Below are 13,120 nucleotides of genomic sequence, written 5' to 3' on the forward strand. Positions count from 1 at the left end.
ACTCTAGCTTGAGTATTGATATCTGGGAATCGTCGTAGGTAGGTACGTCGTAGATTATTGGTTGAGCTGGGCTGGCTGACGTGGGATAGATGAGTGGGCTTTGCGAGCAGAAGAGAAGAGCAAACGTTGAGGTAATATAAGAAATAATGGACAAGATCTTTGTCCTTGAATGTCCTTGAAAGCCACAAAGGAACTAAAGTTTCCCTTGAGAGATCCTTGGTCAAGCCAATGACAATGGAAGGTAGTAACAATGCGGTTGTTGGTGAGAACAATTGAAGAACAGCAGACAAAATTTAGTGTTATGAGTCAGGCCATGCGATTTGTGACAACGAGGCTTTGTTTTCGACTAGGACTTCACGCCATATGACTACGCCCTGCTCCAGCCAAAATCGTTCCCTCAGTACCTCCAAACGGCAGAGACATCGGCAGCTCACACAACGTTTCTTCAGCCGGTGTCAGAAATTGATCGGTTGCGAGCATGTCCAAAGACGGCAAGGTGCAAGTCTTGGCAAATTCACAACTGACACCCTGTCTTGTTCTCTCTTTGACCGCACTGCGCAGGGACTGCTTCTGTTAAGAGTTCCTATTTCAATTCAGAAGGTCTTGAGACCCTACAGGCTTTGAAGGTTGCGAAACCAAATCTTGGTCCGACTGGGCTTATTCCAGTGACTGGAGCTACGATATGAACGGGATTCTTAATACCGTGACATCTGATGGCCTTGATTCCCAAGACCAAGTCGCCTTTCAAGATTCTGTCCCGTTTGGAGTTACTCTTCTTCATTCAAAGTCCTAATCTATCTATGCTAAGAATTATACAACACAATCTATGGAGTGCAATGTTAGGATTGACAAGAAAGGAAGTCTTTAAATGATGAAATCTGGTGTCGGACTAACGGAGTAGAGACCTTCGTTCCCCCCTCTTTCTATTTCCTCGGGGGCAACCGATCGCCTTGAAGGCGCAAAATCTGCAAGCGTCGGAGCGCCGCTCACCTCCTTCAGCTTAGCCTTCCAGTCCTGATAGCGCAAGTTCTCCAAGCTTTTCTCGTTCTTCTCGGCAGCCATTGCCGCAAGACCCTCGTTATACGCGTTTGATCGCTTATTATAACCCCAACTGGAGGGCTTCCAATAGCAGTATTCGAATCCAAACATCCATTCCGGCAAGCGATAAAGTGCAGGGGGAGCTTCCGTCTCCAAACCCTGCCAAATTGTGCAGAATGCGTGCTGGAGTCGCCGATGTTGAGATCCGTAAGATTCCCCCTTGTATTGGGAGAGATCTTCCGGATATCTCTCGTTCGGATTCCTGATCCAGAAGTCCATCCGAGTTATCTCAAGAGCTTGCTGCAAAGATTCTATATCAGCAGGCGTTTGCGGGACCTTGAAACGGCAGTCGCTCCATCCTGCCCGAGCTTCCGTCTGGAAATCTATGTCGGCCTCCGGGTCCCATTCCGTCATTGATGACAGGGCTGTCAGAGAGGGGGCATGGATTGGGTCTGGTACATCCCAAGGAGGCAATAGCCATTCTCCTCTTTCTTCTACAATGCCTTCATCTCTAGGCGTGTCCGCAAACACTGTAAGATCCTTGTCCAAGTCTTCCGCATCCGAGTCATCGTGCCACTCCAGCGACTCGTGGAGGACCCTCCGGGGGTTCGGGATCTCCTCGCGGATTGTTGGATCTCCGTCGGATTTTACTACACCGCTTTGATGTCCGGTGTCTCGATCTAGTCGATCTGTGTCTTCTGCCGTCTTGCTATGCTTTTCCTCCCACAAGCGTCTGATCTCGTTTCTAACCTGGTATTGAAGGTTGAGCTCAGGATTCCGACTGTACCCCCGTTCCGGACCCATCTGAGAATCTAGCGACTCTTCAGATTGCGGAACCTTCCGTATTCTATCACCCACTGGGTAAATAGAGTGCTCCTCCAGGGTCTCCGGGGGTATGGCAGTCTTTTTGTAAGGCATCGGTGAAGATTTTCTCTCTTCCGAAAACGTTCCGCCTGTATTGGTGTTTGATACGCTGGCGAAGTGTTTAGCCATCACAGGGTGTCGTGGAAACGCTGAAAACCCTACCGCTGGTGTTCTCCGGGGCCTCGTGTTTGCTGGTGGCGGCGCGAGTGGAGGTGGAGGTGCGGGATTTTGAGGAAATGTCGGAGCTCTATGATCATCCTGTATGGATCTGGGCGTGGGAGCAGTCGGTCTGCTAGCATCTCTTGAAGAGTCTGCGTAGGAGGGAAGCGACGAGTCACCCCGAAGGATTTCATCAAATATCTTTCTCGATCTAGATGATGATGACATCTTGTCCTTGCTCGGGGTTTCTGAGCCTCGTAGCAGTTTTCGATTCGCCCTTTACTTTCGAGCCGTGCACGCGTCCTGCCCATATTTATATCATTGGATTCTTTTCGCGGCAGATCTACGCCTGTGTGTGTTAGCAGATTCAGGTGTTGCCACGTCTGTCCGCATGTGACATGCGTGGCGACCGGGTGTTGATTGTTCCAATGGGAGTGATGTGACACAAACCGCCTAGAGATGAGGACGAAAATATTTCGCCTGCTTGAGCCCTGGATTTCCGGCAGGCGACCGTCCGTCGGCTCCTTGAGCGGCTCAACACGCTAAGACTTAGATGTGATGTTGTGGTTCAGGCCGCTTTGCTTTCGTTTCCGTGCTCTGGATCTTGCTCTTTAAAGCTGAAGCAGTGAATTCTTCCTCTGCATTCGGGTTTCTGCACTCGGGCATTACATTCACGTTGCAAAGTGAAGGTGGTTAATGTCTCAGTTGCCATAGGTCGGCACTATCAATGGCAGAAATAACTATAAGCTACTGGCGTGGCCGAATTGGGGGACTCGGAATGCGTGGCCAAGGACTTGTTTCAACCACAACCTCGGTCATCCGTTTCTTTTGTATTCTTGCTCTCTATGGGTTTATTTTGTGCGTAAGTGTCAATCGAAGAATATCCGTGGCTAAGGATGGCCTCTGCAATTCTCGATAGACCTGCTAAATAGGAAATCCTTGCCCTATGAACCCGCGGCTTTGCAGTTCGCGACCTCGAATATTTAAAAAACTATCGCACCAACCTTACTGAAAATGCCTTATACCCAGTTGAAAACCCTTGCAGCACCCTAGAGCCCATGAAGAAAAGAAGCGCTGAGGATCTGCGAAAACCAATAATAAAGATTCCTTTCAACGACGTGGAGTTTCCGAGACTAGGAAAACGAGCAATTTTCCGCCACCATAGCATCACCCTGCCTTCAAAGATCGGATAGAATCCCACAGTCGCTCATCTCTGCGCAAGTCCTCTCTGCCTCGCGCGAGATGCTAGGCATTGTATCGCGATTTCTGGGCTCTCCAGTCCCGATGCCAATCCGTCGAGAGTGAGGCTTGGATCGCCTCCCATTGACTGCGATGGAAGTCCGCAGGCAGGTAAGCATAGTGATCAAAACCGGATTGCAACTCTGTGCCGTTGTGGATGGGGTCGTGAGCTTGAGGATAAGGCTCGCCGTGGAGTGGGCCTATTGCTGGACCATCAGAAATCCCATAGTCACTGTTGGTCTCTGACGGACTTCCGTGCATCTCAATTGGGGGACGCCCTCCATTTCGACGATATCCAAAGCTGGATGGGAGGGGGCTCGGGAAGGATTTCGGAAATTCACCCTCTGTCTGAGGCAAGCGGGCATCCTGTGATTCCACCAATTCTCTCTGAGAGTGTCCATATCCAGGGTCTCCACATGCGGCAAGTGAAACCTCTGGCGAAGGTAATAACGCTGTCTTGCTGCTTCTAGCGCGCTTTATCGTCCGCTCCTGCTTCGGTTGTCCGTGAGAAGGATCGTCTGTTCTTTTGCGCTTGCCGGTAACAATTGCTTGTGGCGGCATCGGTGGTAAAGCGTCCTTGCAAGAAGGATTAACATAGAGAGAGCCATTCCATGGATGTTCTTGTCGAAGGCTGTTTCGAGTCAGACCCTCAGATGGACCGCTGTCCTGTGGGAGAATAGTCTGTGGAAGGCTGTCGCGTGAAATACTGTTCCGAGGAAAGCCTTCATGAGGAAGGTCGTACTGTGAATAGTCGTCCTGTGGAAGGCCGCTCTGCGGAAATCTGTCCTGTGAGAAGCCGTCCTGTGGAAAGCCGCCCTGTGGAAGGTCGTACTGGGAGCTCGCATACTGTGTGCCTGCTGGGAAATTGGTACTATCGTTCATGTCGAACCCTCGCACCTGCGAACTCACGTTCGCAAAGCCCGCATGAAAGCCAATCAATTGTGAGCCTAGGGTAAAGCCCTCATGTGGGCCCGGAGGTGGCTCATGGAAGTAGTCACTGCCGAGATTGTCTTGGTGGAAGTACGTTTGCGGATTCCTCGTGTCCGACTGACGCCACTCATCGCTTCTCAGCTCCTTGGGGGACCGACGAGCCTCCGCATTTCTTCCAAGGGTGTCCCAAGGTTGACCAAGGCTCTCAGGTAAGGGGGCCAGTGTATGATTAAACCCAGCACTCGAGGGCCACGTGTGTATACCTTGGTCTTGTAGGTCATATGGATTCGTGGCAGATGAAAATCTCATGGATTCTTCTACTGCATCCTCGGGCTTCGGCCCACCGGTTCTTCTATGCCTTGGCTTTTGGCTTTTTGAACGTGTATGCGGAAGGAGGTTGGTGCCATCCCTTACACCTTGCGAGTTGTGAGCATGCATTGGCGTTCTTCCTTTCTTAAATGGTCGAGCCTCGAAGTCCTCTTCCAGATTCCCCATTTTTGTCGACTTCTGCTCCCTCGATCGCTTGGGGGGTTTCGGAAGACTCAAACCTCCATGATAGTCAAGTTCATTGTCAGGCTTGATGTTTGTCCATGGACGTCGTGTGCTAAAGCCGGCAGCGCTTCCGTGGTTAAGGGCCGGGGAGACGTAGTTCTCCTCCTCCTCTACACCACCAGGCGTATACTCGAAGCACCCGTCTTGGCTGCCTCCTTCCTCTTCGTACTCCTCGTTCTTTTGAAGATCTTCGGCTTCCTTTTTCGCCTCAGTAGCTCGCTTTTTTTTGGGCCCTTGCTGGGGCTTTTTCATGGCGCCATCTTTGATTTTCTTGATTTCAGCTGTATTGAGGTCGCGCCAGCCTTTGGTCGAGTTGACTGTTGGATCCTTGTACCGGGCAGGTATAACGTCAAGGATCCTCTGGTTCTTGGCGACCGTGCCGTCCTTCTTCTCCCAGGACAAACATCCAGCGCGCAGTCGGAACCGTGTTGCCCGCATACTGAATGTTCCGACTCTGGGAGGGCCCTGATGCCATTCCCTCGATTTCTCCTCCTTTTCAGTCTTTTTGTTCTTCGTTTGAGGGTTTCCTTTGTAGTAGCCGTTGGGAGCCCGGGCTGTTGCATTCGTTAATTTGGAAAGAAACTAGGATTGCAAGATCACATACCAACAAGATCGTAAACAGATACCTCCCGATTCCGACGAAGATAGTCCTCGATGTCGTGTCCTTCAAGTTCAGAGGACACGTACATGGGGAGCTGACTTCCGAAGTCTCGGAGGCCATGATCAAATGCGTCGAGGACGATCCGACCTTCATCAATGACATAGCCATTAGGCTTTTCGCCCTTTGCATCGTCATTTCTGATCTGAAACAGACGGTCCGGTCGGTTCTCCCGCTCAGGTCCATAATTGTAATCCTTCTTTACGAAGGCTGTCAAGTTTGTGTCCTCGTATCCGCGCTTCTTGGGAAACCCTGTGCATGTCAATGACACCCCTTTCAGCTTTAAGTTTTGAGGGGGAGACTGACTATATGAAAGCTTTTTAGATGCTTGTTGAACAACTTTGAGCCTGATATCTTCAAGACGAACAGCCGGCACTGCAGACTTGTCAGCAAAGTGTTCCCTGCTTCAAGGGCGATGAGTTCATTTCTCACCTTCTTTGTTGGTTAAAGGCTCGTGATATAGGAGGCTTCCGTCTGGAAGAACGCGTGTCTGCCCTTTTTCCTTCGGTATGTTCACATCCCTCAACAGGACTGGATTCGTGGGGTGCAAGATTTGGTCGGAAGTAGAAGACGACATCATAGAGACTGACAAGGCACACGGGAAGCTTCGGTGGCAGGGTAGGTGGTGTATGATACGGCTAAAAATCTGTTAGACACTAAGAGAGTTGAGTGTACTAGGCGAGGTACACACGTACGATGCAGATCAAGTGGAACGAGCAAAATGTTGGGTAGGATTCCTTCTGCAGTTGGGAAGATTGGGAGGTACGGTGAAGGCGTGAGAAAGGGTTGTGTTCTCTTTGAAAAAATGGTCAGCGGAGGTTGGAAGACGCTAGTGCAGAAGGGAACGCGGAGGTGATGACTCGAGGAAAGGAGTTGAGCAAAAACGTCAACAAAGACCCTGCGGGATTGAAGTGTTGATGGTTTCGATGAGCTTGACACAGCAATCAGGACGCTCGTAAGCCGCGCGATCGTTGTACGACACAGACGAGACTTTCGAATCTCGGTGTTTACACTGACACTAGGAGTCAAACCATTCGACTTTTCTGCGCCTGAGAGCTCCAAAGTAGACCCATACCATGAGCACAACATAGCTTCCGTTCTAGGTCTACAGCCTTTGCTTCATGACTATATCTGCTGAGATAAGAGAGCCTCGAAAGCCGGAGGGCTATAAGTAGAGGGTAATTGATACAGCGCTATTGGCCCAAGGGTAGAGCCAACGCCATAAAACTTGTATATCCAGAGTCTCTTCCTTGAAAAATCAAAGACAGTTAATGTGATGACGACTCATTTGTGCCGCTTTTTATATATAGTTCTTTACACAAAGGGGAAAGGGCAGAAATAAGAAGTATATGTAGACTCTACAATTCTGTAGTGGAAGTGGCAAGGTAGTTGATCGGGGCCAAACTAGAGATAAGGATGAAAGGGAGCTCAATTTGTGTCTCTTATAGACATTCAAATGTCATTCTTCTCCAAAACTGATTATTACGTAAAGGATAGACTCTCTATATGATCCATCGAAGTCAACTCAGACCAAACCAGCAAGCATTGTGATACCGATTGCAGGTGACTGTGTGCCCGGAACTGCATGAACACAAAAATACGGAGTGAATTGCCGGATTCACTGTCTTAGAAACGGTTAGCGGCGTTTCCATAACAAACGCGGTCACCAACTCTCACAATGATTTCTTTCATTTCTTTCACTTCCTCAGCTGTCAAACCCCACCAATGTCAAGCAGCACAGCCACCGTCTTCATGTCTCAGTCACAGATGAACGTGCTAGACGACAAGGAGGTCAGCCGGAGGATGGCAGAAAAAGCTGTGCATGACCAAGCCTTCAAAGATCAATTACTGATTTGTGTTAACCCACACACGCAACGCAAGGGCTATCGAGCGATCCTCAAAACCATCAAGAAATTCAGAGAGCAAATATTGGACGAGGCTGAGCTGAAAATACCGGAGCCGGCGAATGGAAAGCCACGAGATGTTAATACCTACCTCAAGAGAGCCACAAAACCACTAGTGTCACTGGGCAAGGCTATCAAGCAGGAGGGAGAGGAGACCAAGGTGACTTCTGTGGAAGTCGATGGGGTGGAGTGGGGCTGGGTGGTAAGTCATCAAATATACTTGGACTAGACGCAACCTGATGCTTGACTTAGGGAACACCAATGTGTATTGCACGCTTGGCTGAGATTTTCCTGCAGTCGACGCTCCGTTTCCAAGCCGATCCTACTCCATTTCCTTTCGAGCGCCTACCTCCCGAACTTCGTCTGCAGGTGTACCGCGAAGCCGTCGGCGGTGCTGCATGTGGCCAGTTCTATCAAAAAACTGTCAGCAGTGCTGTACGTCGCCGAGTCAACCCTGACGACACGATTATGGTCATTCCGTTTCGTACCAAGAAAAAGGGTCTCCAGTTCTGGTTTGGGCATCCTCCCAAGGGTGAATCGAGGGAGATCAATCTCGGCATTCTTGCCGCAAGCAGGCTGACACACGATGAAGCTATTGCCGTTCTGTACCAGTTCCGTAACTTTGACTTCGGACTCAGCATCAACGGTGTCGTGCCATTCCTTCGGAGTCTTTCACAGCACGCCCGGGAAAATTTGAGTGGGATTACCATGGATCTCCACGACAAATGGGAGCCTCGCCTGCACAAGGGGCCAGACAACCAGGCAGACTGGAGCAGAGCTTGCATCTACATTGGGGAAAACGTGAACCTCAAGACATTGTCCATCTCCGTCAATGTCAAAGTCGACGCGGGATTCAGAGACCTCAAGTGGGTCAAAGATCTGGTGAAGATCAAGAATCTTAGATACTTGACGCTACAGGTAATCCAGCACCACAGCATCGGTCCAGTTCCGGTCATAGCTAGCGACAAGGATGGTTCGCTGTCAGCTACTGAGGATAGTGTCAATGAGCATTTGGTACCCTTCTGGTGCTTTCTGCGTGAAGAGATGCTGGAGTGACACAGTTCGGGGCTTCTTTCTTTCAGCAGTGCATTGATGTAAATAGCGAAGCTCATCATGGTAGCAGGAGAAGTGGCTACTGGCTGCAATATGGCTTAAGTCGTCAGTGATAGCTAATGAATCACAACATCTGGCTATCTTAGCTCCAGACCTGCTCATTTGCAACTGACGAGGAGGTCTCCGTCACTTTGAAGTCGATGCAATACAAGCATACATCGCTCCTGTCGTGATCCTGTACTCCATGTGCATACACATCAGTTGGGCTAGATCGCGGGTACCTGCATAGGGCTAACGCCTCGCTTTGACCTTATCTCATCGCATCTTGCTTTCGCGACCTCTGACCCGTCACTTTCGAACGCCCTCAAAACACAAACTCAAATGCCAAAGGGCGTCGATTGGTTGGTTGCCCAACGATGAAACCTCAACTCAAACGCTCTCAAACGCGGATAGGGCCGTGGTTGAGCGCATCCGAAAATGCTTTGCCCGTGCACATCATGTCAACAACAACGAGAACGAGCAAAGAGCGGCGTTCAAAATGGCGCACAAAATCATGAAGCAGTATAGCATCAGTCAGGCGGAGCTTATGGAGGAGAAGACAAGATCGCGCGTACAGAAAGAGATGGCATGAGTTCTGTCAACATGTGGCCTGCAAAGGGTGGTGCTCTCGTGAAGTACCAGATTTGGGTGACCGGCCTTGTGTGCGCTATCGGAAAGTTCTTCGACTGCAGCGCTTACTAGACTAGTCTCCCAGATAAGATCGAGTGGACCTTTCACGGAATTGTGGGACATACAGTCTGCACTGCAGCGGCATTTGAGCCTGTCCACAATCAGATTCAGGCTTGGGCTGAAAATTTATCCTACTGTGGCCACCCGGAATGGCAGGCGTCGCAGATGGATTGTGCCGCCGGCAGAGGTGGAGAGGTGGCTACGGAGAACATAGCGATGGAGGCAGAGCAAAAGGCCTTGAGTGCCAAAATCAGGGCCGAGGATGTTCAAACGCTGGTTGAGCTTGATAGGAGAAGCAATCCACCACTGTCACCGAGTCCAAAGCCAGATATCAAGCTGGAGGATGACGATGAAGCACAGAAAGAGGAAGACAACGTGACGGACTTCGATGTGGACGTCGGCGGCGGCACTGATGATGCCTCGGATAACGAGGCAGTGCCTGATGTCATCGAAGTTTTTCCCGGAGAAAGGATGGATACCACGGCAGATTGGACACAGAGTCAGAGAAGTTCACCAAGCCTGAACCCAGAACCAAACCCGAGCCTGAGTCATCCCCGTTTTACGAGGAACCTGGCGCTCTCTCTGCCAAGGGGATGACCCTGGAGGATCTCGCCATTCCTGTTGAGAACGAAGACAACGGGAGCAAGCTCGAAGAAACAGCAAATGGAGGTCAATGCGTCAGCTCAAGGTAGTCCGTGAGAATGTCAAAGATATCGAGGAGAGGGTCCTCGAAGAGATGGGCTTGAAGCTGAAGAGGGGTCCGAAGCAGAAGCGGAGCCTGAAGGATCGTGAAGGATCGTGACGCTTTCAAGCAGGGACGCAAAGACGCATCAATGTCAGGGTACCGAGGATCGTGGGTGGAAAGGTAGAGTTTCCTGAGGTGGAGGAAGAGCTGAGGACAAGGGCGGCATTGATGGAGTGGGGGCTGGTCAGGATTGATTGCCTGCCAACGTCACCGTCATAGGAAGTCTCAGAAAAGGAAATGAGGATATAGACTCGTATATAGAAAATTATGAGACTAAGTGAGACGGAAATACAGTATCAAGTCAGGTTCTATCTCTAACAGGCTGTTGTGTGATGTCGAGTCTAGTATTTTTATGGTGTGCAGATTTTTGAAGCCCTGAAAGCAGCCCTAGCTGGCCACGATCTGTGCTAGCTACATAAGGCTAGATGAGCCAAGCGAGCATGAATTTCTCATGACAGCAAATCTTTTGCTACCTAGAGGAATGCATTTGCCAAAACGCCTCTCTCTAAAAGCCTTGGATATAAGGTACTAAAGTAGCTTATTATCTTTCAATATATCCAGTACGGAGGTCTGCACCGAAAGTCCAGGACCGCGCTAGTATAGTGAAGCCCTAACCCTACTCTCGGTAGGCCCTGTAGCGGGGGGTCTTAGAAGTATTTCCTGGGAGCGCATGAATTGAGCTTCAGAGACTGCTGTTGGATCTATGGGTCCTAAGCTGGGCTCATCTCCAGGCGTGTCTCCGAAGCAGATCTAAGCGCATTGTCCAGGTAGCCCTTCAGGCTTGGCATTTTCCGAGATCTTGGCGCGGGAGTCTTGGCGTCCAGGACTTTTGGTGCAGACCTCCGTACTTCCAAAGTACTACCTTTTTGTCACGAGCACTTCAGGCTCCCACGCAAGCCTCGAGTTGGGATCATATTGAGCTTCAGCACTACAGTCTCCCTTCAATTAACAACGGCAGCTGAAGAAGTGTCAGTATACTTGTGTGGGAGACCTCAATTGCATGCTTGGGAGTTGGCGTTGAACCTATCAGTCAGACCTCTGCTGCTATCCTCGGCTCGCAATCGGCTCGCAGGACTCACTGCCAAGCTTCCCTCCGTTGATCCCACACTGCAAAAGGCCGGAAAGCCAACTGCCATGCGCCTGGTGAACCTAGCGGTGGGGTCAAGCCATTGGAACGATGGTGGCTCGCCTCGGACGTAAAATAGTTGGCGGTTCATGCCTACCGGCCATGCCAGCGGGTGGAAATTCAAGACGTCTCTTCTGCTCTTAACTACGTTGTTTCCACCCTTCCATATCTTGCCTTGATTACCGCAGTGCTTTGTCAGTTGTGAGACTTGTGAGACGGCTGATGGATGGTGAATGTTCGCCTTTGAGCTGGTGAACCAAATGAGACCGTGTTGTTCATAGAGACTGCTTCGGATGTTTCGGCGAAAAGGGCGGAAATATTCAGCATCGGTCTTGATCTGGGCCTTGAATGGCTTGCATTATGTGGGGGCGATCATGAGCGGCGCCTGCATTCGATAGCTTCGCAGCGTACTAGTCTTCTTTCGTCCTGCCATGCACATCACGACGCTGTGTGATTGTCGCAATGCGGACCATCAACGTGTTCGCGCGGTGTGACTGGATGAACGGAAGCAAAGGAATCCCTTATCTAGATTTTGGTCTGAGACAATGGTTGCCCGAGCTCCTCCCGCCATACTTTTCCAAGGCTCCTCCCTCCCTGTTGCACAATGCTTTTTTAGGGCCTTGACTCAAGAATTGTGCGCGAGGGAGACGGTCAATTCTAGACAAGAACGATATTGCAACATCCTACCATTAGCTTCCGATTGTCTATCCTTGAAGTCTTCTCCCACGCCCACTGCCATGTTGCACGACTCTCAGAATGCTGGGGTGAGAATTGCGCGTCGCCTAGGCCAGAAGGTCCTCCACAGGGTTTGGAAGAGGTGTTGGAAAAGCGTCGTCAGAGCCACCGGAGCGCCTCTCTTTCGGTAATGTCTTTCTGCCTTTTATTTCAACCCGCAAGTACTGATTGGTCAAAGGCCAGCGTACCAAAAGCTTGCCCGGGCCATTCGTCCAATCGCCGCCGTCGCCAGACGCCAACCCAGCCGAAATTCGTCTCCCGGTGACATGCCGCAAGTGAATGAGAAGCAGGAAGCCTGGGTTGAGCGGGCGTATCATTGGTGGAGACTATATCGGTCCATGGCAAGAGCATTGAACCTGATGTGTCGGGTTTACTCTTGGAATGCGATCGCTTCATGACGACTGCTCCACGAATGCAATACTAGCCATCTTGATCAGGATTGGAAACATAGGAGGTATGTGGCCAAACGACCTGTCATTGACGCTCTGCTCTGACTGTTCTTTCGAGCTGAGCTGCAGTTTTCATTGGCAGATGACTATTGTGGCAACAGCGTCACCAGCTATCCGTTGGTAGCGAATCTCAGAAATCCATGCGCTTCCTAGAAGGAAGTGCCGAATTTGCAGTCCCTTCCGCTCCTGGACCACGATCGCTCCAAGAAGACGACGATTTTCATTCAAGTCAACAGTCGACGTAGGGCCGTGGCTGCAATGTTGTCCGAACGATCTCTATGGATCTAGTAGGTCGACTTTCAATCCGTCGAATGGTCATACCCGTCACGGCCGAGTCCTTGTCGCTGGATGACTACTGTGGTTGAGAGTGAGGAGGACCTGATTTCTACACCCAGGCACAGTCTTCTAGAGGTCACCAACGTCATCGCTATTCGTCTGCGATCCCAGTGAAGCCTGCAATCAAGCTGCGGTTTGGGTTGGAAAAAAAATTGAGGCTATGTTGCAGCGCCAATAACCGGCAACAGTCATACTGTCATCTGGATGGACACCATGGGTTAAGATTTTGCGTTTGAACTACACCATCTGGCAAACCCCGCACCCTTCACCAGGCAACCATGCAATTTGGTAGGGAAAAGAAGCCCAGGAAACCTTCATTTGAACCCTTAGGAACGCCGTGGATGCTGCGCGAACGCAGACCTGAGCCCCTGTGTGTAACCCGAATTTTGGACGGCGGTGCTTGAGGCTATGCGCAAATCCTGGACAACGTCAATCATCTTCGCTACCACGTCTCTATCTTGGGTATTTGTCGAGCGGTGGCCCCGAGCATCTCCGATCTTTTTAAGGGCTGATCGAAAGCTGTGGCCTAGCGTACGAGCTGCGGTGTGCCGATAGGGGCTGAGGAATTTGCCAGCGACGAACTCACACAATACGGAGTGGGTC

At 50.6% G+C, this 13,120-nt stretch overlaps 3 protein-coding genes across 3 annotated transcripts; 1 reads left to right on the plus strand and 2 right to left on the minus strand.

The window, feature by feature from the left end:
* Window positions 1-864: 864 nt before the first annotated feature.
* On the minus strand, window positions 865-2,289 carry HO133_006758 (uncharacterized protein; the record flags this gene model as incomplete). The annotated part of the gene is made up of 1 exon (XM_037297655.1): window positions 865-2,289. One exon carries the CDS (start codon window positions 2,287-2,289, stop codon window positions 865-867), a length of 1,425 nt encoding a protein of 474 aa, XP_037147091.1.
* A 1,017-nt stretch (window positions 2,290-3,306) lies between these two features.
* Window positions 3,307-6,017, minus strand: HO133_006759 (uncharacterized protein; the record flags this gene model as incomplete). The annotated part of the gene is made up of 4 exons (XM_037297656.1): window positions 3,307-5,336; window positions 5,387-5,692; window positions 5,747-5,815; window positions 5,873-6,017. The coding sequence occupies 4 exons, from the start codon at window positions 6,015-6,017 to the stop codon at window positions 3,307-3,309; spliced, it is 2,550 nt and encodes an 849-aa protein (XP_037147092.1).
* Window positions 6,018-7,165: 1,148 nt separating this feature from the next.
* Window positions 7,166-9,928, plus strand: HO133_006760 (uncharacterized protein; the record flags this gene model as incomplete). Its single annotated transcript, XM_037297657.1, is given in 5 exon segments — window positions 7,166-7,546; window positions 7,597-8,380; window positions 9,152-9,561; window positions 9,627-9,803; window positions 9,815-9,928. The coding sequence occupies 5 exon segments, from the start codon at window positions 7,166-7,168 to the stop codon at window positions 9,926-9,928; spliced, it is 1,866 nt and encodes a 621-aa protein (XP_037147093.1).
* Between the last annotated feature and the right edge of the window lie 3,192 nt (window positions 9,929-13,120).

The sequence above is a fragment of the Letharia lupina genome (genome assembly GCF_014066315.1).
Source record: "Letharia lupina isolate WasteWater1 chromosome Unknown contig_26, whole genome shotgun sequence".
NCBI classification, from domain to species: Eukaryota; Fungi; Ascomycota; class Lecanoromycetes; order Lecanorales; family Parmeliaceae; genus Letharia; species Letharia lupina.